The 23,497-nt window shown below is 46.9% G+C and overlaps 1 protein-coding gene across 1 annotated transcript in view; it reads right to left on the minus strand.

Annotated features, from left to right (window-relative positions):
* The window catches only part of LOC117351304 (pre-mRNA-splicing factor ISY1 homolog), a 57,581-nt gene that overhangs the window by 18,718 nt on the left and 15,366 nt on the right, over positions 1-23,497 (minus strand). Inside the window, exons 5-7 of the mRNA XM_033926433.1 lie at positions 18,614-18,656; positions 15,149-15,261; positions 4,421-4,538 (exon numbers count right to left, since the gene is read on the minus strand). Of these exons, the coding sequence (XP_033782324.1) occupies positions 4,421-4,538; positions 15,149-15,261; positions 18,614-18,656 (274 nt within the window). The remainder of the gene's footprint in view (positions 1-4,420; positions 4,539-15,148; positions 15,262-18,613; positions 18,657-23,497) is intronic.

A 23,497-nucleotide genomic window follows, 5' to 3' on the forward strand; every position in this document is an offset into this window, starting at 1 on the left:
TCACAGACCCGCGAGCAGGGTTGCCATGGAAACCTAACCGGAATTACATGCAGTCGCGCAAGGGTCAGTGAGAGGGGATCAAGGGTCAGTGAGAGGGGATCAGGAGCTAAAGAGAGATTGAAAAAAACAAACAAACAACAGTGCACAAGTAGAGAGAGACACACAGACAGTCACAGAAGGACAGGGGGCTAAAGACACAGATTGAAAAAATAACAAAACACAGAGGACAAGGAGAGAGAGTGACACAGACACTCACAGAAGGACAGGGGGCTAAAGAGACAGATTGAAAAAATAACAAAACACAGAGGACAAGGAGAGAGAGACACAGGAAAAAAAATGACAAACAGACATACAGCAGCCAAGGAGACAGACATACTTACATACAGCGTCCAAGTAGACAGACAGAGAGACAGCAAAAAAATACAAACAGCCAAGGAGACAAACAGAAAAAAATAAAAATTACAATGCCCAAGGATAAATTCAGGAAAAAAAACCTTCCAGACATACAGTGGCCAAGGAGTTAGACTGAAAAAAAGGCATACAGACATACAGCAGCCAATGAGACAGACAGACTGACAGCGACCAAGTAGACAATCAGCAAAAAAACACAAACAAACACACAAAGCAAAAAATTAGAAACATACAGCGGCCAAGGAGACAGGCATGCAACAAATAGGAAAAATAAAAAAACTTTTAATAAATCAACCATACATGAAAAAGGAATAAAAAAATAAAAAAAGGGTAAAGACACCTACAGGGAAACACAGGATCAAGAGCATACAGAGAAAACAGAAGTTTGCAGGAATCAGGAACATATAGAGAAAGGAGAGCAGAGACCCCTGCAAGAAGAGAAAAATAGCAAAGAGACTGGGGATGAGAAAGAGAGCAGAGATGCTTGCAGGGAGAAAAAGCTAAGCAGTAATGTTACAGCTTGAGAGTGCAGACTGAGGAAGAAAGCAGAGACAGCGCTACACAGGGAAATGGAGGGAGGAAAGAGACAGAAAGAAAAATACAGACAGACATAAATTCTAGCACCCGTTAATGTAACGGGCTTAACGACTAGTACCATATAATATTCCTAAAATTTGACAATTAAAATATTCAACTTATATTAAAGAAAAGATTAAGGTGACATTGGCATTTCCTGGTTTTGTATAAATTTTTGTAGCTCTTCTGCATTATCAAAAGTTAAGGTTTTATTTGCAATGGTCACTTTCATATTTGCTGGGTATACTAGACCAAACTTTGCACCCATCTCTCGTAGTTGTGGTCTCAAATCTAACAGCTTCTTTCTTTTAATCGCGGTGTTTTTTGCGAAATCCGGGACAAAATGAATACGGGCATCTTGATATTGTAATCCCTTATTTTGTTTTGCAAGTTGAAATATTTCTATAACCTGTTGGTGTCGCAACAGCTTAAAGATCAGTGGCCTTGGACCTTGATATTTTTCTGATCTTTTTGTCGGCACTCTATGTGCTCTTTCTATCTCTATGGGATATTTGGTTTTTAGAGGAAGTAGTTTTGGTAGTAAGTTTTCGATAAAGGCCACCGGATTTCCTTTTTCTGCTCCTTCCGGCAGACCTATCAGACGAACATTGCTCCTTCTCTCATGATTCGAGTAATCCTCCAACTCTTTAGTAAGTGTTTCAATTTTCTTTTTTTCAATTTTGTTGTTGAGTATTTCCTCTTCCACTGTTATCATTCTTTCTTCTAAATCATTAGATTTTAGCTCTATTAGATCCATCTTTTTATTTAATGTTGAAACATCATCAGTTAATTCGGTAACTTTTTTAGTGAGAATTGAAAGCATTTCTTTGATTTCTTTCAGTTCTTTCATTACTTCCGAATCTCCAGTTTTTAAACCCGTCTCTTGTTCTGGCTTCGCTCTTTTGCTGCTACCCGAGACTGCAAATCGTTTTTGTTTTGTTTTCCTGACGCCATTGCGTTTTTTTCTTTATTTATCATGAAGATAATTCTTAAATCTTCAAATTTTTTGCGACTTTTTGTTCTTTCACGGACTTTTTTTTACGGAGCTCTTCTGTTAGCCGACCTTCCTCATGCGTGTCCAAGCCACGCCCCTTGTATATACTCTGATTCTTATAGGAACCAAGTGAGGGATAATGAAGCCATTGCGACATCACCGATGAGGTTGGCTCTTATTGGTGGAATAAAGCATTATGACATCACAGTATCAGCTCTGGATACCAGAGACTGTCATTCTTTAGTGTCTATCTCAACCTCAGTCCTTCTACACTGGCATTCTTCAATGCAAGGCTTGAGGGTCAGTGGCTCTGCCCATTCTTACTCTGATTCTTATATGAACCAAGTGAGGGATAATGAAACCATTGTGACATCACCGAAGAGGTTGGCTCTTATTGGTGGAATAAAGCATTATGACATCGCAGTATCAGCTCTGGATACCAGAGACTGTCATTCTTTAGTGTCTATCTCAACCTCAGTCCTTCTACACCGTCATTCTTCAATGCAAAGTTTGAAGGTCAGTGGCTGTGTCCATTCATACTCTGATTCTACCCGCTCTCCTTAAAGAATGACATGGAGATGGTTTCCCGTGGTTATCTGCGGGGACAGAAATGGTGATGAATTCTGTCACTGTGTCATTCTCTAATCAATATCAAAACAAAGCACTTAAGACAAACCAATCATCCAATGTCATCATTCATTGAGATACCTCAACCTGTTGACTAGTCCCATCTCCAACAATCAGTAAAATAAGCTGAACATCAGCATAAGCATAAAAACAGAAGTCAAACCACCTCACCAAAGACAACAAACATTAAATAAGAAAGGGGATAAGAACATAAGAACATAAGCAATGCCTCTGCTGGGTCAGACCTGAGGTCCATCGCGCCCAGCAGTCCGCTCACGCGGCGGCCCAACAGGTCCAGGACCTATGTAGTAAACCTCTATCTATACCCTTCTATCCCCTTTTCCAGCAGGAAATTGTCCAATCCTTTCTTAAACCCCGATACTGTTCCCTGCCCTATAACGTCCTCTGGAAGCGCGTTCCAGGTGTCGACCACACGTTGGGTAAAGAAGAACTTCCTAGCATTCGTTTTGAATCTGTCCCCTTTCAACTTTTCCGAATGCCCTCTTGTTTTTTTATTTTCTGAAAGTTTGAAGAATCTGTCCCTCTCTACTCTCTCTATGCCTTTCATAATCTTGTAAGTCTCTATCATATCCCCTCTAAGTCTCCTCAGACTACTGATCCTGAAACTTCATTTTATAGATTCCAACAAATAAATTCATCATCCTCACAGACCTACTGGGCTAATGCAGAACTCGGATCAATAGAATTCAGACGGTCTTCTCCTTATCCCCCTAGTTATAAATCTCATCTAACAAAGACACCAACATTGACATAAGAACATAAGCAATGCCTCTGCTGGGTCAGACCTGAGGTCCATCTTGCCCAGCAATCCGCTCACGCGGCGGCCCAACAGGTCCAGGACCTGAGCAATAATCCTCTATTTATACCCTTCTATTCCCTTTTCCAGCAGGAAATTGTCCAATCCTCTCTTAAATCCCAGTACCGTACTCTGCCCTATAACGTCCTCTGGAAGTGCATTCCAGGTGTCCACCACACGTTGGGTAAAGAAAAACTTCCTAGCATTCGTTTTGAATCTGTCCCCTTTTAACTTTTCCGAGTGCCCTCTTGTTCTTTTATTTTTTGAAAGTTTGAAGAATTTGTCCCTCTCTACTCTCTCTGTGCCCTTCATGATCTTATAAGTCTCTATCATATCCCCTCTAAGTCTCCTCTTCTCTAGGCTCTTTGTATACGAGTCCCTTCTAAAGTCAGACAGGCCCTCAAGCCAACCTCTGTTTCCTCCAAAAAGAACTCAATTAGATATAGGGCAATAGTTCTCACAACTCTCGCTACACAATTCTTCCTTTTTCAACAATGCTTGCTTCTAATACTGCACCAATATTCTGTGCTGAACAGTCAAACATGAATCTGAACACTCCCTGAACACCACAGTCGGGGCTGGGTTTGCTGGCATAAAGCAAGAATTGAGTAAAACTCCTGAAACATCAGCCGATACTCCTCCCCAATTCTAGCAACATCTGTAATAGCTACCCTCCTAACCAGTAGACTGTTGTTCCAGATTCAAAAACTTGTCTCTAATAAACATGGTCAACTCCCCCGTGAACGACGGCATTCTCAATTCCTTAGGGCCCACAAAACCATGGCCCAAAAGCAAAATTCTCGGCTTCTGAATATAAGTATTAATCCTAACGGGGAAAAAATGACATCTAGCCAATCTTAATTGGTTCAAATATTAATTGGCTGTCCTCCTCCAATTCATCCTGTTAAAGTCTTAGATTTATAATATATAAGCTCCAGCTAGCAAACCTGTCATTATCCACGAAGATAATTCAACTAAAAAAACCTGTTACTTACGTTCTTTCTCAAATAGCTCCCGGACACCAGGTAAATCTTTCGCTGCTCCAAAATATTTGTAACCCCTGTTTCCTGGAACTTCCTTTCCTTCATGATCCAACATCTTGGGTCCAATTCGCTTTAATAAAAAATACAAAGAAGGGGGGTGGTTTAATTTCTGTCATCCTTCAATTGGTTTACCCCAGGGGTGCCCAAAAGGTCGATCGTGATCGACCGATAGATCGCGAAGGCAACGCGAGTTGATCATGTTACCTTTGCATTCTACTTGCTTCCCGACTCAGAAGCGTCAAGACGACCAACTTTCCCCACCCAACGTCAATTCTGATGTCGAAGAGGAAGTTCCGGGCCAGCCAATCGCTGCCTGGCTGGCCTGGAACTTCCTTTCTGACTTCAGAAATGATGTCAGGGAGAGGAATGCTGGTCAGCCGACGCTTCTGCGTGAGGAAGCAGGGAGAGCTTGGGGCGGCGGTGGTTTGGAGGCCTGTTCCCCAATGGCTGCGGCAGTGGCTTGGGAGCAGGCAGGGAGACAGAAAGAAGGGGGAGCAGGGAGCCAGAAAGAAAGAAGGGAAAAAGAAAGAAAGTGGGGACAGGGAGACAGAAAGAAAATGGGCATGGAGAGAAAGACAGACAGAAAGAAAGGGGGACAGGGAGACAAAGAAAGACAGACAGACAGAAAGAAAGAAAGGGGTGGGGGCAGAGGAAGAAAAAGTTGGTGGAGGGAATGAGATCTGGAAGCATACAGCAGGCTGAAAGAAGGGAAGAAATACTGGATGCACAGTCAGAAGAAGAAAATGCAACCAGAGACTCATGAAATCACCAGACAACAAAGGTAGGAAAAAGCAATGTTACTTACCGTAACAGTTATCCAGGGACAGCAGGCAGCTATTCTCACTAGTGGGTGATGTCATCCGACAGAGCCCCGATGCGGACGTCTCACAAGCATACTTGCTTGAAGAAACTTCAGAAGTTTCGAGATGCCCGAACCGCGCATGCGCCAGTGCCTTCCCGCCCAATGCACCGGGCGTGTCTCCTCAGTTCAGATAGCTAGCAGAGAAGCCAACCCAGGGGAGGTGGGTGGGACGTGAGAATAGCTGCCTGCTGTCCCTGGATAACAACTGTTATGGTAAGTAACATTGCTTTATCCCAGGACAAGCAGGCAGGTATTCTCATTAGTAGGTGACCTCCAAGCTAACCCCAATGGGATGGTGGGAGAGTTGGCAACTTAGGAGAATACATTTTGCAATACTGTTTGGCCAAACTGTCCATCCCGTCTGGAGAAAGTATCCAGACAATAATGAGAAGTGAAGGTATGAACCGAGGACCAAGTGGCAGCCTTACAAATCTCCTCAATCGGTGTCGATCTGAGGAAGGCTACAGAGGCCGCCATTGCTCTGACCTTATGGGCTGTGACTTTACAGGGAAGGGGTAATCCAGCCTGGGCATAGCAGAAGAGATACAAGCCGCCATCCAGTTGGAGATGGTACGCTTCGATACAGGGCGTCCCAACTTGTTCGGATCAAAGGAGACGAAAAGTTGAGGAGCAGTTCTGTGTGGTTTGGTGCGATCCAGGTAGAAAGCCAAAGCACGTTTACAGTCCAGAGTGTGAAGAGCTGATTCTCCAGGATGAGAATGAGGCTTTGGAAAAAACACAGGAAGAACTATGGATTGGTTGAGATGAAATTCAGAGACCACTTTAGGCAGGAATTTCGGATGAGTGCGGAGGACCACCTTGTCATGATGGAATACTGTGAAAGGCGGATCCGCCACTAAGGCCTGAAGCTCACTGACTCGGCGAGCAGAAGTGAGGGCAACAAGAAAAACCACTTTCCAAGTGAGAAACTTCAGCGGAGCCTTGTTGAGAGGCTCAAAAGGAGGCTTCATAAGGTGAGAAAGGACAACATTGAGGTCCCAAACCACTGGAGGAGGTTTGAGAGGAGGATTGACATGGAAAAGTCCTTTCATAAATCTGGAAACCACAGGATGAGCAGAGAGATGTTTCCCTTGCAGAGGCTGATGGAAAGCCGCAATTGTACTCAGATGGACTCGTATCGATGTAGACTTGAGGCCAGAATGAGATAGGTGCAGAAGATAGTCCAACACAGAAGATAGGGAGGCTCCTTGAGGCTCCTTACGATTAGAAACACACCAGGTAGAAAATCTAGTCCATTTTTGGGAGTAGCATTGTCTTGTAGCAGGCTTCCGGGAAGCCTCCAACACATCCCTCACTGCTTTGGAAAACTGGAGAGGAGTTACGTTGAGAGGAACCAAGCTGTCAGGTGGAGAGACTGCAGGTTGGGATGGAGCAGAGATCCTTGATGCTGAGTAAGCAGTGAAAGAAACACTGGAAGAAGGAACGACTCCCTGCTGCTGAGTTGAAGTAGAAGGGAGTACCAAGGCTGTCTGGGCCACCGAGGAGCTATCAGAATCATGGTGGCATGGTCGGACTTCAGCTTGACCAGAGTCTTTTGAATGAGAGGAAACGGAGGAAACGCATATAGAAAGAGATTCCTCCAGTCCAGAAGAAAGGCATCTGGCTCGAGGCGATGAGGAGTGTAGATCCTGGAGCAGAATTGAGACAGTTTGAAGTTGTGGGGAGCCGCAAAGAGGTCTATCTGAGGCGTCCCCCACTGAGAGAAGATCTGATGAAGAGGCTTGGAATGGAGGGTCCATTCGTGAGGCTGGAGGAGACGACTTAAGTTGTCCGCTCCCTGAATGTAGACAGCTTTGAGGAAGGTGTTGTGGCGAATCGCCCAATCCCAGACTCTGAGAGCTTCCTGGCAGAGGGAGGCCGATCCCTTGCCCCCCTGCTTGTTGACATAATACATGGCGACCTGATTGTCCGTGTGAATGAGGACCACCAGGTCGTGAAGCAGATGTTGAAAAGCTTGAAGAGCATTGAAAATCGCCCTGAGTTCCAGAAGATTGATATGGCACAGCCGGTCCGCACTGGTCCAGAAGCCTTGAGTGCGAAGACCATCCAGATGAGCCCCCCATGCATAAGTTGAGGAATCGGTTGTGAGAACCTTTTGATGGGGAGGAGTGTGAAACAGCAAACCTCTGGATAGATTGGAAGAGATCATCCACCAACGTAGAGACTGCTGAAGAGCAGGAGTGACCAGGATGTGATGAGTCAAAGGATCTGACACCTGTGTCCATTGAGAAGCCAGGGTCCACTGAGGAATTCTGAGGTGAAGTCTGGCAAAAGGAGTCACATGAACCGTAGAGGCCAAGTGGCCCAGGAGAACCATCATGTGTCTCGCTGAGATGGACTGGCGAGAAGACACTGACTGACAGAGATGAAGAAGAGCTTCCAGGCGCTGTGGAGGAAGGAATGCTCTGAGCTGGATAGTATCCAGAACTGCCCCGATGAAAAGAAGAGACTGGGTAGGTTGCAGATGAGATTTTGGGAAGTTGATCTCGAACCCCAGACTCTGCAGGAACCAAATAGTCCTTTGGGTCGCCGAGATGACCCCTGGAGCTGAGGCGGCTTTGATGAGCCAGTCGTTGAGGTAGGGAAACACCTGAAGACCATGGTTCCGGAGTGCAGCGGCCACCACCACCAGACACCACCACCAGACACTTGGTGAAAACTCTTGGAGACGAGGACAGGTCGAAAGGGAGCACTCGATACTGCAGATGAAGATGTCCCACCCCAAATCTGAGGAATTTGCGAGAGGCCGGATGAATGGGAATGTGAGTGTAGGCCTCTTTTAGATCCAGAGAGCATAACCAGTCGTTCTGCTCGAGGAGGGGGTAGAGAGAAGCAAGGGTCAGCATGCGAAATCTCTCCTTGACCAGGAACTTGTTGAGCACCCTGAGGTCCAGAATAGGACGCAGGTCGCCCGTCTTCTTCGGAACAAGAAAGTACCAGGAGTAGAAACCCCAGTTTTGTTGGTCCACAGGGACCGGCTCGACGGCCCGAAGCCGGAGCAAAGCCTGAGCTTCCTGAAGAAGAAGAGCGGTCTGGGTCAAGTTGGAAGGATACTCTCTTGGAGGATGGTCCGGGGGGACCCGATGGAACTGAAGAGAGTATCCTTCCCTGATGATGGTAAGGACCCAAAGGTCAGTAGTTATAGCCATCCATCGATGGTAAAAATGATGGAGGCGACTCCCAATTGGAAAGACAGGGGATAGCAGAACGGTGTTGGTTATGCTCCCGACAAGAGAGTCAAAAAGGCTGAGGAGCCTTGGGAACAGCAGACGGCTGAGGTTTTTGTTGAGACTTCTGCGGAGGCTGTCTCTTCGCCAGTTGTCTCGCAGCAGGAGCCTGCCTGGGAGTGTAACGCCGTTGGTATATCAAGGGAGGTCGAGAAGGTCGAGACTGAGTAGGTTTAGGCTTCGGACGAAGGATGGACTGGAATGACTTCTCATGGTCCGACAGCTTCTTCGTCACCGTCTCGATGGATTCATCAAACAAATCCGCACCTGCACACGGGACGTTGGCAAGGCTGTCCTGGAGGTTCGGGTCCATATCAATGGTCCGAAGCCATGCCAAGTGGCGCATGGCCACAGAAAAGGCGGCAGCCCGTGCCGAGAGCTCAAACGCATCATATGAGGATTGCATCAATTGAAGACGCAGCTGGGACAGCGAGGCAATGACCTCCTCGTATTCAAAACGAGCTTGAGAGTCGATGTAAGGCATAAACTTCCGAAGCACTGGAAGGAAGAACTCCAAATAGGTGGCAAAATGGAAGGTGTAATTGAGAACTCGGGAAGCCATCATCGAGTTCTGGTAGATGCGCCTCCCGAAGTAGAGGCAGGCGAAGAGACTCAGCAGGAGGATGAGGCAGATGCATGGTATCCAGGTACTCCTTGGAGTAGCGGGAACCCGAGTCCAAGGTGATGTCGAGATCATCTGCCATCTGCCGCAGAAAGGAGGAAAAAGACAGCTGGTCCGCCAACACAGGACGCTGAGACGGACTCGATGAAATAGAGGCCTCCTGATCCAAAGAGACATGGGATCTACAAGGGGAGAACGATCTGAAGGTATCCTCGAACTCCGGGCCCGGAGGAGGCGAGACATCCGAAGACGAATACACCATACGAGGAAGCTTCTTCTGAGGCGAGACTGTAGAATGTCTGGACGAATGCCTCGAAGAATGTCTGGAGCGGTGCCCCCCACTCTTCCTCGAAGGGGACCTGGAACGACGATGCGAAGATGGCTCCCCTGAGGCCTCCAACGAGTAGATGGGGCTGGAGGCTGTAGAACGAAGAGGAGGGTGGGTCGACGCCTCCCAAGCAGCATGCCATGGGTCGGGAGACGGCTTGGCAGGCGAAACAGCGACGCTTGAAAGCACATGCTGTTAGAGTGGAACAAGGCTGGCACGATTTCGGAAGATGTTGAGGCCCAAGACACTGTAAACAGCGTCGATGCGGGTCCATCAACAAAATTGCGCGCTGGCACTTGATACACTTTTTAAAACCGGTAATAGGCCGGGACATAGGCCGAAAAAGCTCCACTGCTAGATCGAAGCAGCGGGGCCCCAGCCACGCGGCCGACCCGGTCGAATCTACGGAAAATTTTTTTTATTTTTTTTTAAACAATAAAACGACAGAATAGAACACACGATAAGAGAAAAAAACTCAAAACCACGAGCACTAGAAGGCAAGAACAAGGGTTCACTCAGCGCAGAGAGTTGAAGCAAAACTTCTCAGCTCCGCGGAAAGAAAAGAACTGAGGAGACACGCCCGGTGCATCGGGCGAGAAGGCACTCGCACATGCGCGGTGCGGGCATCTCGAAACTTCTGAAGTTTCTTCAAGCAAGTATGCTTGTGAGATGTCTGCATCGGGGCTCTGTCAGATGACATCACCCACTAGTGAGAATACCTGCCTGCTTGTCCTGGGATAAATTATTTTATTTTCAATTTAGTGATCAAAATGTGTCCGTTTTGAGAATTTATATCTGCTGTCTATATTTTGCACTATGGCCCCCTTTTACTAAACCACAATAGCTGTTTTTAGCACAGGGAGCCTATGAGCTTCGAGAGTAGCGTGGGGCATTCAGCACAGCTCCCTGCGCTAAAAACTACTATCGTGGTTTAGTAAAAAGGGAGGGAGTATATTTGTCTATTTTTGTATGGTTGTTACTGAGGTGACATTGCATAAAGTCATCTGCCTTGACCTCTTTGAAAACCCTGTAATATAAATGATAATTCACATTTTCTCTGCGAACCGTGCCAAACTCTACTTCCGTGGAGATGATGCAGTATATAAACTTAAGGTTTAGTTTAGTTTAGTACAGTGTGCTTTGTTTTTTAAAATTTTATTGTTGGTAGATCATTTTGACTTGGGTCATTTTAAAAGTAGCTCGCAAGTCCAAAAAGTGTGGGCATCCCTGGTTTACCCCATTGATAGCGAACAGTATTACAGCTGAAAAGCATCTATGGTGGGTGGAAGGCATAATTTTTGAGACAGTCTGATTGAAGTGCTTCTGCAAAAGGAGCAAACAAAAGCATATGTGGTATGGGAACTCAAGTCAATAACTGCTGCATATACCACTGTGCAGCCAGCAAAAAATTCCAAAGAATTCTCGGCAAGAGGGAGAATTAGAAGGCCTTGAGCATGCGCAGATGCATGCTCAAGGCCCGGTAGAGGAAGGAAGATCTTCAAGCGGCACCGGCACGTCCTGTGGGCTGCGTGCCGATGCCAGACAGGGTGTAAGTTCAAGTTGTTTGGGCAGGGGGGTGCCGGTTCGCGCGGGGGGGGGGATGCCGGTTCAAGATGGGGGGGGCTTTGCGAGCGGGGGGGAGCGATGCCGGTTCTCGAGGGGGGGTGCTCGCAAATCCAGTCAACACTTGGTTTGCGAGACAAGTTTTGTGAAAATATTTTGCTCGTCTTGCAAAACACTCACAAACCGGGTTACTCGCAAACCGAGGATTGACTGTACATATTTGTGATCATGTCCAGACATTCATATTTTGGGAGTAGATGCCAGATTTAGTCTGAGAGATGTCACAGAGGGAATGTGAATGGGGGCTTTGGATGTGTTTACTGGGTTATTACAGAGAATGAGCCTGAGAGATTTGGACTAGGTTTTAGACCAGGCTTAAGAACATAAGAATAGCCTTACTGGGTCCATCAAGCCCAGCAGCCTGTTCTCACAGTGGCCAATCAGGTCACTAGTACCTGGCCAAAACCTGAAGAGTAGCAATATTCCAAGCTACTGATACAGGACAACCAGTGGCTCCCACATGTCTTTCTCAATAATAGACTAAGGACTTTACCTCCAGGAACTTGTCCATACCTTTTTTAAAACCAGCTCCGCTATCTGCTCTTAACACATCCTCTGGCAACGCATTCCAGAGCTTAACTATTCTCTGTTTTGTAATATTCAGAAGGCCAAAACACAAATGCAAGTGCACACACAAACTTGTGTTCTCCTTTTGAGAATCACACACTCACATACTCTGAGAACACTTAGTCTCTCTGTCTCATGTACTCCTGCAGCCCTCACCCAGTCTGTCTCTCTCTATCTCAAGTAGCCCCCCAAAAAACTTCACCCAGTTTTTCCTCTCATCTGGCTCTAGCACAGACATGGGCAACTCTGGTCCTCGAGGGCCGGAATCCAATTGGGTTTTCAGGATTTCCCCAATGAATCTGCATGAGATCTATTTCCTTGCACTGCTTTCAATGCATATTCATTGGGGAAATCCTGAAAACCCGATTGGATTCCGGCACTCGAGGACCGGAGTTGCCCATTCTGCTTTCCCCCATAACTCTTTCTGCAAGCTTGGGCAGTATAAACATAGAAACATGATGGCAGATAAAGGCTAAATGGTCCATCCAGTTTGCCCATGTGCAGTATCCACTATCTCCTCTTCTCTCTAAGAAAGGCTTTCAAAGTCGCTCCTCAAGGACCACAATCCAGTCGGGTTTTCAGGATTTCCCCAATGAATATGCACGAGATCTATTTGCATGCACTGCTTTCATTGTATGCTAATAGATCTCATGCATATTCATTGAGGAAATCCTGAAAACCCCTTCCCTAAAGAGATCCCAGGTGCCTGTCCATGCTTTGTTGAATTCAGACAGTCTTTGACTATTCCATGCATCTACCACCCTTTCTGTAAAAAAGTATTTCCTTAGATTACTCCTGAGCCTATCACCTCTTAACTTCATCCTATGCCCTCTCATTCTGGAGCATACTTTCAAATGAAAGAGACCTGCCTCGCACGCACTGTAGTATGTTACAAACGTACTGCAGCCCCAAGGTTTATAGGGAAATATAGGAAAACATATAAACTCCGGTGCAGAAGAGCAGACCAGGTCAGAGCCCAGAACAGTAATTTAGCTGACTACGCTATGTGCAGTGAAAAGCAGGAAATCTCTACCCTACTATTACCCAGTTCGTGTGAGACAGAAAGCAGAAAGACAGTTTGCCCTCAGAGAAACATCCCAGGCTAAGGAAGGAAAGTCCTTCCCCCCACTGAAGCCAAGGGTGTGTGGTGTTTTTCCTCAGCTTAAAGCGAGGCTCAGCAGAGAGCAGAAGAGGGCAGGACAGGAAGCTCGGAACAGGACTGAGCTTACCCCAGACCAGGCAGGCAGCCCTGACTGGGGAATGAAAGATGAGCAAGTTGAAGGAAACCTTCCTTCAGGAGTCTGTTCCTCAGAGCTGAGGGAGGATATGATATGGGAAGACAGCAATGCTACAAGCAACTGGAAGTGGCTTGAAACAAACGTGAGTGTTTTGGATGTTTTCCATGGCTGGTTTATTTTCCTCTGTGAGCTACCAGAGAGAGTAATTTTGGACTGTAAAGTTTTCTGCATTTTTCCTTTATGCTTTATCCTTTGGCTCTGGGTTTCTGGCCCAGTAATATCTAAGAAAAAGGACCATTTAAACTAAATGGAGCTTGTATGGTTGGGCAGACTGGATGGACCACTTGGGTCTTTATCTGCTGTCATTTACTATGTTATTGTACAAAACAGTGACTAAATTAAACCAATGCTGAGCTGGAAACTCAGCCTGTTTGTTTCTCTGATTCACTGTTAACAGCTGATAGTGGTTACTCCAGCAGCCTGTTAATTGCATTTGGCCTACCTGCTTCTCAGCAAGGGATTGAGAATCTCTGAGTGTAAAACTGCTATAAAGCTGTGCCTTGCTAAGGAACCTGCTTCCCAGAAGTGTAAATGATTCGGTCTCTTGCTCGTTGCCTGTGAAGAGGACTGCATATAATGTGCTGGCAATTGAGCTAAGGAAACCTGTGTTGGACTATGATTTGGGGGCCTTTGGCCAAATGAAGCTTACGGCCATTCTGACTCTTTATGGCACAGCTCCTCTTTACTTGGTTAACAGATTTTCTTTAGCTTCTTATACACAGTAGAAAATCTCATCCCTTATTTAACTCCTTCTGTTCAGGGCTGCAAAAGTAAGACATTTCTAAAGCACATGTTAGTGTCCCAAGCAGCAATTCATGATAAAGAATTTCAAACATTCCTGACACAACTGAAGACCTATCTTTTTACTTAACTTATTTTATTTCTCCCAGTGTGAGCATTGTTAGTAATCTTTTGTAAACTGCGTTGAAATAATGGCTACATGGTCTATGAGTACAATGTAATGTAATATTCTTTAGAGGACCATTGAAAGAGCAATTCTAGGCTGTTGCCTAGGGGTAAAAATCCTGAAAGGCTCCCCTAGTTCCAGGGGGACCACAGTGGATTGGAGCAACATGTCACTATCTGACTGCCTGTTATGCTCTTTCAGGGCACAGTAACAATCTAATTCCAAAACCAAATGTTACTCACCAGAGATGGGCTGTCCCTCAGAGAGTCACATTTACCGTAAATACTCGAATATAAACCGGGATTTTGGAGCCAAAAAATTGGCCCAAGAATGGGAGTTCCTGTTTATATTCGGGTCAATGCCCCCTCCCAGAATGCCCCCCTCCCTACCTCTGCCGATCTGGTGGAGGTGCAGCGGGCAGGAGCAAGGAGTAGTGGAATTGTGGGGACAGTTATCAATACAAGTAAGGGGAAGAAGGAAAGAGAGGGGGGAAGGGGAAGAGAGGGGCTTTTAGAATGGGTCAGGGGCTTGGAGGATCAAACGAACTTGTCAAATAGTTAAGCTCTTGAATGTATTGAGTTTAAGTTTAAGTTTCAAGTTTATTAGGATTTTTTATATACCGCCTGTCAAGGTTATCTAAGCGGTTTTTACAATCAGGTACTCAAGCATTTTCCCTCTCTGTCCCGGTGGGCTCACAATCTAGCTAACGTACCTGGGGCTATGGAGGACTGAGTGACTTGCCCAGGGTCACAAGGAGCAGTGCGGGGTTTGAACCCACAACCCCAGGGTGCTGAGGCTGTAGATCCAACCACTGCGCAACACACTCCCCTCTAGGATATGGTCAAAGCGGTTAATGTAGCTGGTTTTAAAATAGGTTTGGACAAGTTCCTGGAGGAAAAATCCATAAACTATTGTTAAGACAGGTATGGGAGAAGCCACTGCTTGCCCTGGATCAGTGGCATGTAATGCTGCTATTATTTGGGTTTTTGTCAGGTACTTGTGACTTGGATTGTCCTCCGTGAAGACAGGATACTGGGCTAGATGAACCATTGCTCTGATCCAGTAAGGCCATTTTTATGTTCTTACTATAAGAACTTCCACTGGCTACCTGTCAAAACTCATATCATGCATAATGTTCTAGTATACTTGAATCAGATGGTTTTACAATAAAGCAGCTTCAACACATGCAATATACAATATTTAAAGAATAAACTCATATACTTACTGCATAATCAGGCCCTCCAAGCTCCTTTATTCGGACTTCCCAGTGCCCCTTCTCTCTTAGAAGTTTGTTAATTTCATCATTTAAATCACGAATCCTGAATTCACCTAAACCAGCTTCAAAACAAAACCAAAATAACAATCAGGGTTGGAATAAGGCAGGCCTGCACAACTCAAAAATGGTCCGGGGCCAAAACAAAGTTGGAAAATGTAGCGAGGGCCACAGCTCGAGGCACCCAGAAGTGTGCGGACGTTGCCGTGATGGCATCACACACATGCGCAGAGGCCTTCCAGACGGGTCCTGAGACACCAGCAGGGAAGAGGGCAGGAGAGGCACTGATGGCGGCTGATTGCCTACAGCAATATTTCTCAAGTACTTCAAGCTAAGGACCCCCAACCACAGGCCTCCCAAGCCTCACCCTAAATCCACCCAAGCTCTGCCCCCTTTACTAATTGTAATGCAATTTTTTCCTTTCATTTTTCATATACACACAATATATACAGCAGAAACAAATTCTCAAAACTGACATTTCAATCACTAAATTAAAAATAAAATAATTTTTCCTACCTTTGTTGTCTGGTGATTTAATTATTTGGACTTCCTTCTGACTGTGCATCCAACATTTCTTCCACAATCTAGCCCTATTCCCTTTGGGTCCAGGTCTCTATCTCTTTTCCCTCTACTTTCCCTCCCCAGATCAAGTGTCAGTTCTCCTTTGTACCCACCACCACCTTTGTTCCAGGTCTCCCTCTCTCTTCCTCCTCTGTTATGATCTTCCATCTCTCTGTTCTTCCTCAGGGTCTCTCCCCCTCTGTCTGCACCTCCCATAGTCCAGTATCTGCCTCCTGTATTTCCCCTTAGGTCCAGGCCTCTCTCTCTCTCTTTCTTCTGCTTACAACTCCCTCCCCCCGAATTTGTTCTCCTTTCTTCCATGTCTTTCTCTGCTTCTCTCTCTCCTTCCCTTCTCCCTCCCTGATACAGAATCTTTCTACCTCTCTGAAATCTCTTTCTCTCTCTTGCCTCTATTTTATTTTTTGAAAGATTTACAACATAAGAGAATTTCACTTCACTACACAACTCCAAGTCCAACATCTGCTCCCCTCTCTTCTGCCTCCCCTTTGTTTCCGGTTTCTCCCTCTCTCAAACTGCTAACATTTTGAGTCCTCCCACCTTTGATCCAGGTCTTTCTGTCTCTCACTCTCTTTGTCTTCCCCCATTCCAGGGTCTGGCATCTCTCTTTCCTCAGTTCAGGGTGTTTCCCCTCTTTATCCCTCTAGTCCAGAATCTGCCCTGTCTTCTCCCTCCCTTTTAGTTCAAGTCTGCTTTCCCTTCCCTCCTCAAGGTCCTTTTCTGTCCCCACCCCCGGTGCCCAGATCCAGCATCTATGGCAATCCCCATCCCGCCGGGAACTTGCAAGCGCCAGCCCTGAAGAGAATTCTCTAACAAAACCTTTGTCAATAGTGACCTGTACAGAAACGATAAAAACTGTATCTGGGAATGAGGTCTATCAGTTTGGAGATATGGAAGCTCTATGGAGAGCTATTGAAACCATGGACTCCAATCTAAAGAAAGCAGTTTCTCTATTAAGGACAGATACAATCTTTAATGAAAACCACTGAGCTCCATAGTTTAAGGAGTGACCCACAAGAATAAAGTTAAGTACAGTATGCTTCAAGTCAAGCAACCCTTTGGAGTCAGAATTCATGGGCAGAATGAACTTAATATCTCTGTCCTCAAGAATTCTTCCTACTGAAAAGATTCCAGCATCACAAGTAATTTTATTATAATAATAATAATAATAATTTTATTCTTATATACTGCCATACTGAAAAAGTTCTAGGCGGTTCACAATAAGGTGAGCTGATACAGATAAATACAAATTAGAATAATGGACTTAAAAACAGATAAAGACAGAAAGCATTTACAATATAATGCAGAAAATACCGGCATGGCAGGGAAAGAAGTAATACGAAGAACAGATCAAATACATCAAGTTGAATATAAGGAACATGATTGAACTTGCACAATTTCAGAACCAAAAGCACACAAAACAAGCACTTAGCTGTCCCTTTTCCGGGAATCAGCTTCAGAATAGTCTGTGTCTTTGCAGGTGTGTACAAACTGCCTTGTCCAACAAACGGAACACTTATATTCGCAGTGTTGCTGGACATACACTGATGATTAAGTGAGTACCTAAAGCAGTGAAAGAATTGCTCGTCTGCAATCCAAAGGAGTATTAGCAGCACAAGTAGGATTTGAAAGCCGACTCCTCTGGTTCTTGGGCCCACCATTCTACAGCAGGGCTTTTCTTGCTAGTCCTCAGGATTAGCCTGCAAATTTTTCATGCATATTCATTGTGAATACTTTAAGACAAGGTTTTCAACACAAACATTAAAAAATGAAGGCAAATAAAAAGCCATATGGTTTTCAAAATACAGTGGTACCTTGGATTACGAGCATAATCCGTTCCAGGAGCATGCTCGTAATCCAAAATGCTCGTATATCAAAGCGTTTCCCCATAGGAAGTAAGGGAAACTTGCTTTGATATGTTCCCCCCCCCACCTTCCCCCCCCCAAGGCCAGCAGCGCTGCTCCCCCGCCCACGAGAACCGGCATTGCTCCCCCCGAAGGCACCCCCCCCGTGAACCGGCACCCTCCCCCCGTTATCCGGCACCCCCCCCCGCCATCAGGCACCTCCCCGACACCACCGGCACCCCCCCCGCCGCGACCTGAGATCCCCCAACCCACCCGAACCCTCTTTTTACTTCCAGTGTAGCCTCTGCATCGGCACCGGCATGTTCTGTGCATTGGTGCCGGTGCCTGAAAATTTGCTTCCTGTGCCGGGCCTTGAGCATGCATGCATGCTCACGGCCCAGCACAGGAAGCAGATTTTCGGGCACCGGTACCAACACACAGGACATGCTGGTGTCGATGCGGAGGTTCCACTGGAAGTAAGAAGAGGGTTCGGGTGGGTTGGGGGATCTCAGATTGCGGCAGGGGGGGTGCCGGTTCGCGGGGGGGGGAAGGTGCCGGTTCGATGGGGGGGGGGGGCACTCATACAGAGGCAAGCTCAGTTTACGAGGCACCAAGTTTGCAAATGTTTTGCTCATCTTGCAAAACACTCGCAAACCGGTGCACTTGTAAACTGAGGTACCACTGTATTCACAATGAATATGCTTAAGAAATGTACAGGCATTACCTCCATTCTATGCAAATCTCATTTATTGTAAATATCCTGAAAACTCAACTGGTTGTGTCCCAAGGATCAGGTTAACCCAGACATGGGCAACTCCTGTCCTCGAGGGCCAGAATCCAGGCGGGTTTTCATGAGATCTATGTGCATGCACTGCTTTCAATGCATATTCATTGGGGAAATCCTGAAAGCCCGATTGGATTCCAGCCCTCAAGGACTGGAGTTGCTCTAAGCAGATGGCTACTTCATCACTATAACCAAGTAAATTAAATTTACCATTTTGAATCTGTGCCACTTTCTTTGAAATTTCACCAATAATCTGTGAAAGAAAGAAAAAGCGTGAATTAAAATCATCGTTCGTCTATTGCGATGTCATTGGAGCAGTGGCGTACCTAGGGGGGGGCGGGGGGGGGCGGGCCGCCCCGGGTACCAGCCCTAAGGGGGTGTTCCCGGCCTTGCCGTTCAGTCCCCCGCCACCCCCGAAGGACCGCTCGCCCCCCTGGCCTCCCCGCACCACCTATGAACAGCCGCAGCAGGATCGCGAAGTCAGCGTCAGCATCCCTGCGCTGCTTCCTACGACGCGATCCCGCCCCTCCTCTGACGTCAGAGGAGGGGCGGGACCGTGGCGCAGGAAGCAGCAGGGATCGCTGACGCTGACTTCGCGATCCTGCTGCGGCTGTTCATAGGTGGTGCGGGGAGGCCAGGGGGGCGAGCGGTCCTTCGGGGGTGGCGGGGGACTGAACGGCAAGGCCGGGAACACCCCCTTAGGGCTGGTACCCGACGCTGACTTCGCGATCCTGCTGCGGCTGTTCATAGGTGGTGCGGGGAGGCCAGGGGGGCGAGCGGTCCTTCGGGGTGGGTCGGGGCATCAGGCCTTCAGGGTGGGGCGGGCGGGCAGGCAAGCAGGCTTTCAAGGGGGAGGGGGTGACAGGCAGGCAGGCAGGCCTTCAAGGGGGGACAGGCCTTCGGGGGGGGGGTGCAGACATTCAAGGGGTGCAGGCCTTCAAGGGGGGCAGGCAGGCCTTCAGGGGGGTGCAGACCTTCGGGGGGGGGGTGTAGGCCTTTGGGGGGGTGCAGACCTTCAAGGGGGTGCAGGCCTTCAAGGGGGGAAAGGCAGGCAGGCCTTCAAGGGGGGGACAGGCCTACAAGGGGGGGGACAGGCCTACAAGGGGGGGGACAGGCCTACAAGGGGGGGGGACAGGCCTTCAAGGGGGGGTGCAGGCCTTCAAGGGGGGTGCAGGCCTTCAAGGGGGGAAAGGCAGGCAGGCCTTCAAGGGGGGGACAGGCCTACAAGGGGTGGGGGACAGGCCTACAAGGGGGGGGACAGGCCTACAAGGGGGGGGACAGGCCTTCAAGGGGGGGTGCAGGCCTTCAAGGGGGGGTGCAGGCCTTCAAGGGGGGTGCAGACCTTCGGGGGGGGGTGTAGGCCTTTGGGGGGGTGCAGACCTTCAAGGGGGTGCAGGCCTTCAAGGGGGGAAAGGCAGGCAGGCCTTCAAGGGGGGGACAGGCCTACAAGGGGGGGGGACAGGCGTACAAGGGGGGGGACAGGCCTACAAGGGGGGGACAGGCCTTCAAGGGGGGGTGCAGGCCTTCAAGGGGGGTGCAGGCCTTCAAGGGGGGTGCAGGCCTTCAAGGGGGAGACAGGCCTTCAAGGGGGGGAAAGGCAGGCAGGCAGGCCTTAAAGGGGGGACAGGCCTACAAGGGGGTGGGACAGGCCTTCAAGGGGGGGTGCAGGCCTTCAAGGGGGGTGCAGGCCTTCAAGGGGGAGACAGGCCTTCAAGGGGGGGAAAGGCAGGCAGGCAGGCCTTAAAGGGGGGACAGGCCTACAAGGGGGTGGGACAGGCCTTCAAGGGGGGGACAGGCCTTCGGGGGGGTGCAGACCTTCAAGGGAGTGCAGGCCTTCGGGGGGGGGGTGCAGTCCTTCAGGGGTGGGGTTTAGGCCTTCAGAGGGGGACAGACCTTCGGGTGGGAGGTAAAGTCCTTCGGGGGGTGCAGGTCTTCAGGGGAGGGGGGACAGACCTTCGGGGGAGGGGGGTCCTGGTGTAAAAGTACACAGAGGGAGAGAGGGAAGGGGGGGTTCAAAGATACATGCATATGCCAGACTTTGGGGGTTAGAAATAATGGGTCTAAAAACAGAGGAGTGGGAGAGAGATGGTGCATAATGGGATTTAGGGAGGGAAGGAACAGAAAGGGAGAGAACTTGGAAACAGGGGATGGTGTGGAGGGGGGATAGAGATACTGGATAGGAGGATAGTTGGGAACAGAAAGGGAGAGATGGTGGATCCTGGGGTGGTGGGGAGTTGAGAAAAGGTGAATCTGTGGATGGAGACAAAAAAAAGGAAAGATGCCAGATCTCCGGGAGAGGGAAGGGAAACGGAAGGGGAGAACAGAGATGGCAGACGGATGGTTAGCACGGAGAAAGGAGACCCTGGCAAGCAAGACAACAAGAGCCTGGGACCAACAAGATTTGAATATTGATCAGAGAACAAAAGGTAGAAAAAATAATTTTATTTTCTGTTTTGTGATTACAATATGTTAGATTTGAAAAGTGTACATGAGACAGCTTGAAATGGGAACTTTTCTATTTTTGTGAATGGCAAGGCTGAGTTCAGTTAAAATATATGCTTTATAAGAAAATATAATAATGTGTTTTATAAAGTTTATAAGCATTGCTGGCATACTCGGTGAGGTGTTCCTAGTGTTGGTGGTGGTGGTAGCATGTCAGTGTGTTGAGAGGAAGAGGTAGTCTGGGAAATTCTGCTGAGCAAACTCTGGGCCCATTTCCACCCCCAGTTAGTCCACTCCACTCAACTGGTTCACACACTGAGTGGGTCTTTGGGTGTTATTTCTGGGTAGTTGTTTTAGAATCTCTTCCAGTGGTTTGTCAGTATCTCCTTCTGGTCCAAGGAAGGAAACTTTGTCAACCTTAGCATTGACCTTCAGAATATGTTTGTAACAGCGCTGCTTGTGTGGCATTAGGCTATGTAGTGATCGAAAGAAAAAAACAGACCTTTGCACATTTTTGCACTATATGGTGGGTGTATGAGGAGATTCATTTCCTGCACAGTTAAGTCCATTTTTTCTACTGAATAATAGTATAGGTACAATGAAAGTAAATAGCAAAAATGTTTGAGTAGATAATTAAGGAAATCTTTTTCATATTGCTTGCTTATGGACTGGGAAAAAAGACTGTTCAAGCAAATGTCTCCAGAACTGCTTTAATGGAAAAATGTGATTTTTTTTTTTTTAAGTACTTTGTGAAATTTATTGTTGTTGTGAAATTTATTGTTATACTTTGTTTAAACTTAAAAAGCGGTGTCATTAACAGTGAATCTAATCGAAAAATCGATTCAACAGGGTGAATCGGATCGAATGAAATATTTTTCTCTGAATCGGGCAGCACTATTGGCTACCATGAGAATGGGCTACTGGGCATGATGGACCATTGGTGTGACCCAGTTAGGCTATTCTTATGTTATGTTCTCATCTGTAGGGGCCTTTGTTTTCACTTCTTATTTTAATGTATTTTTTTCCTGGGAACTTATCAGTGTTTTTTTATAATGGGAACAAAAATGGAAGAGAATTAATGTGTGTGGAATGGGGGGGGGGGGTAACTAATTTCTTCAGCTAAATAATTCAATCCACTTCAAACAGACATAGGAGAACTCACGCACCATTCACACACCCTCCAACCAAAAATGTCAAAAGAAAAAAAACTGTTCGACAACCTCCTAGCCATTCGAGCTGCAACACTTGACCCCCAACTCTACAACCTATTGACCTCGACCACAAACTACAAAACCTTAAAAAAAGAAATAAAAACCCTTCTATTAAAAAAACACATAAAACCAAACTAACATAATCAGAACTGTCCCAAGCATCACCTGCAACTACTCCATATGTACTTCTGATGTCATGACAATTCAGACATAATTTATGTTATGTTATGTTTGGAATAATGGTTACATAAATGAGGTTCAATAAAAGAAAATTTTCTGTGGGAGCATTTGTTGGAACTTCTGTTATCCTGATTTCTTCTATCTGTGGGCTTTCTTTAGCTAACCTACTTATCTGGGGCTTTCCACTTCTGCAGCTGCCCTTTTCACGGTCCACTTTGCGCTTGCACTCTCTGGGGAGGGGGGGTTGGGTCTGGGCTTGGTGGGGTAGGTGTGTCTGGTAGTTTTGTCTGGGTGGTGGCTGGGTGTTTCTTGGGTGCTTGTTGTGCGGATTGGTGTGTCTGGTGAGCGGTCTGGGTGTTGTTGCTTGTGGGGGTTTTTTTCATTATAAAATATGGCTGAGGGTCTAGTCCGGCTTATTATTCTTGTGGGTTCTGGGGTGGGATTTGTTTGCTTGCCCCAAGTTTTGGCCTTTTGTTGTGTATTGCTATGCCTCTCATTGGCAATTTTCTCTTGGGAGAGGCTTGTTCATGCTTGTTGTTGCTGTTACTCTCATTCTGTGTTCTTTTTGATAATGTATAAGTTTCTGTACAGACCATGGTTGCTTGTCTGGACCTTTTGCCATTCTCAATAAAAATACTTTGGAAAAAAAAAAAGAAAATTTTCACTGCCTGTTTCTATTCTGACCATTTATTCCATTTCATGGTTATTGCAAAAAAAAAAAAAAAAATTTTACATGAGGGGGGGGGGGGGGTGTCAAAAAATGATGGGCCCCGGGTGCCACATACCCTAGGTACGCCACTGCATTGGAGCACACTAAAAGATACACCCAACGTTCAAAGATAGCATTCCAAGAAGCCACCCTCACATAATTAGCAAAAGAGGGTTTTTTATGCCAGTGATCACCCCATTTGCCACCTACCCATACTCAAACTGGAAGGTGGTGGGGTTCTGAGGCTTTAGGTTTAAACTTGCCTGTATTCGTTTTACAATAGGATCGGTGTACGTATTGCTATTTGGATTTTTGCCAGGTACTTGTAACCTGGATTGTGAAGACGGGATACTATCCTTATGTTCTGCAGTAGAAGCAGAATACTCAGCATGTGGCTCCAAGACACGGCCTTCAACATCAACCCTTCTATTAGGGGCATATAAAAGCAGTGTCTTAAGACACCTGCCTTATAAGCCCAAATTATTCTGGTTTTACATAAAACTCTTCTCAAGTAAGAGTAAATGCTAAAGTAAATATAGTGCCAAAACAGGG

Source organism: Geotrypetes seraphini, chromosome 17 (assembly GCF_902459505.1).
Source record: "Geotrypetes seraphini chromosome 17, aGeoSer1.1, whole genome shotgun sequence".
Taxonomy (NCBI): Eukaryota; Metazoa; Chordata; class Amphibia; order Gymnophiona; family Dermophiidae; genus Geotrypetes; species Geotrypetes seraphini.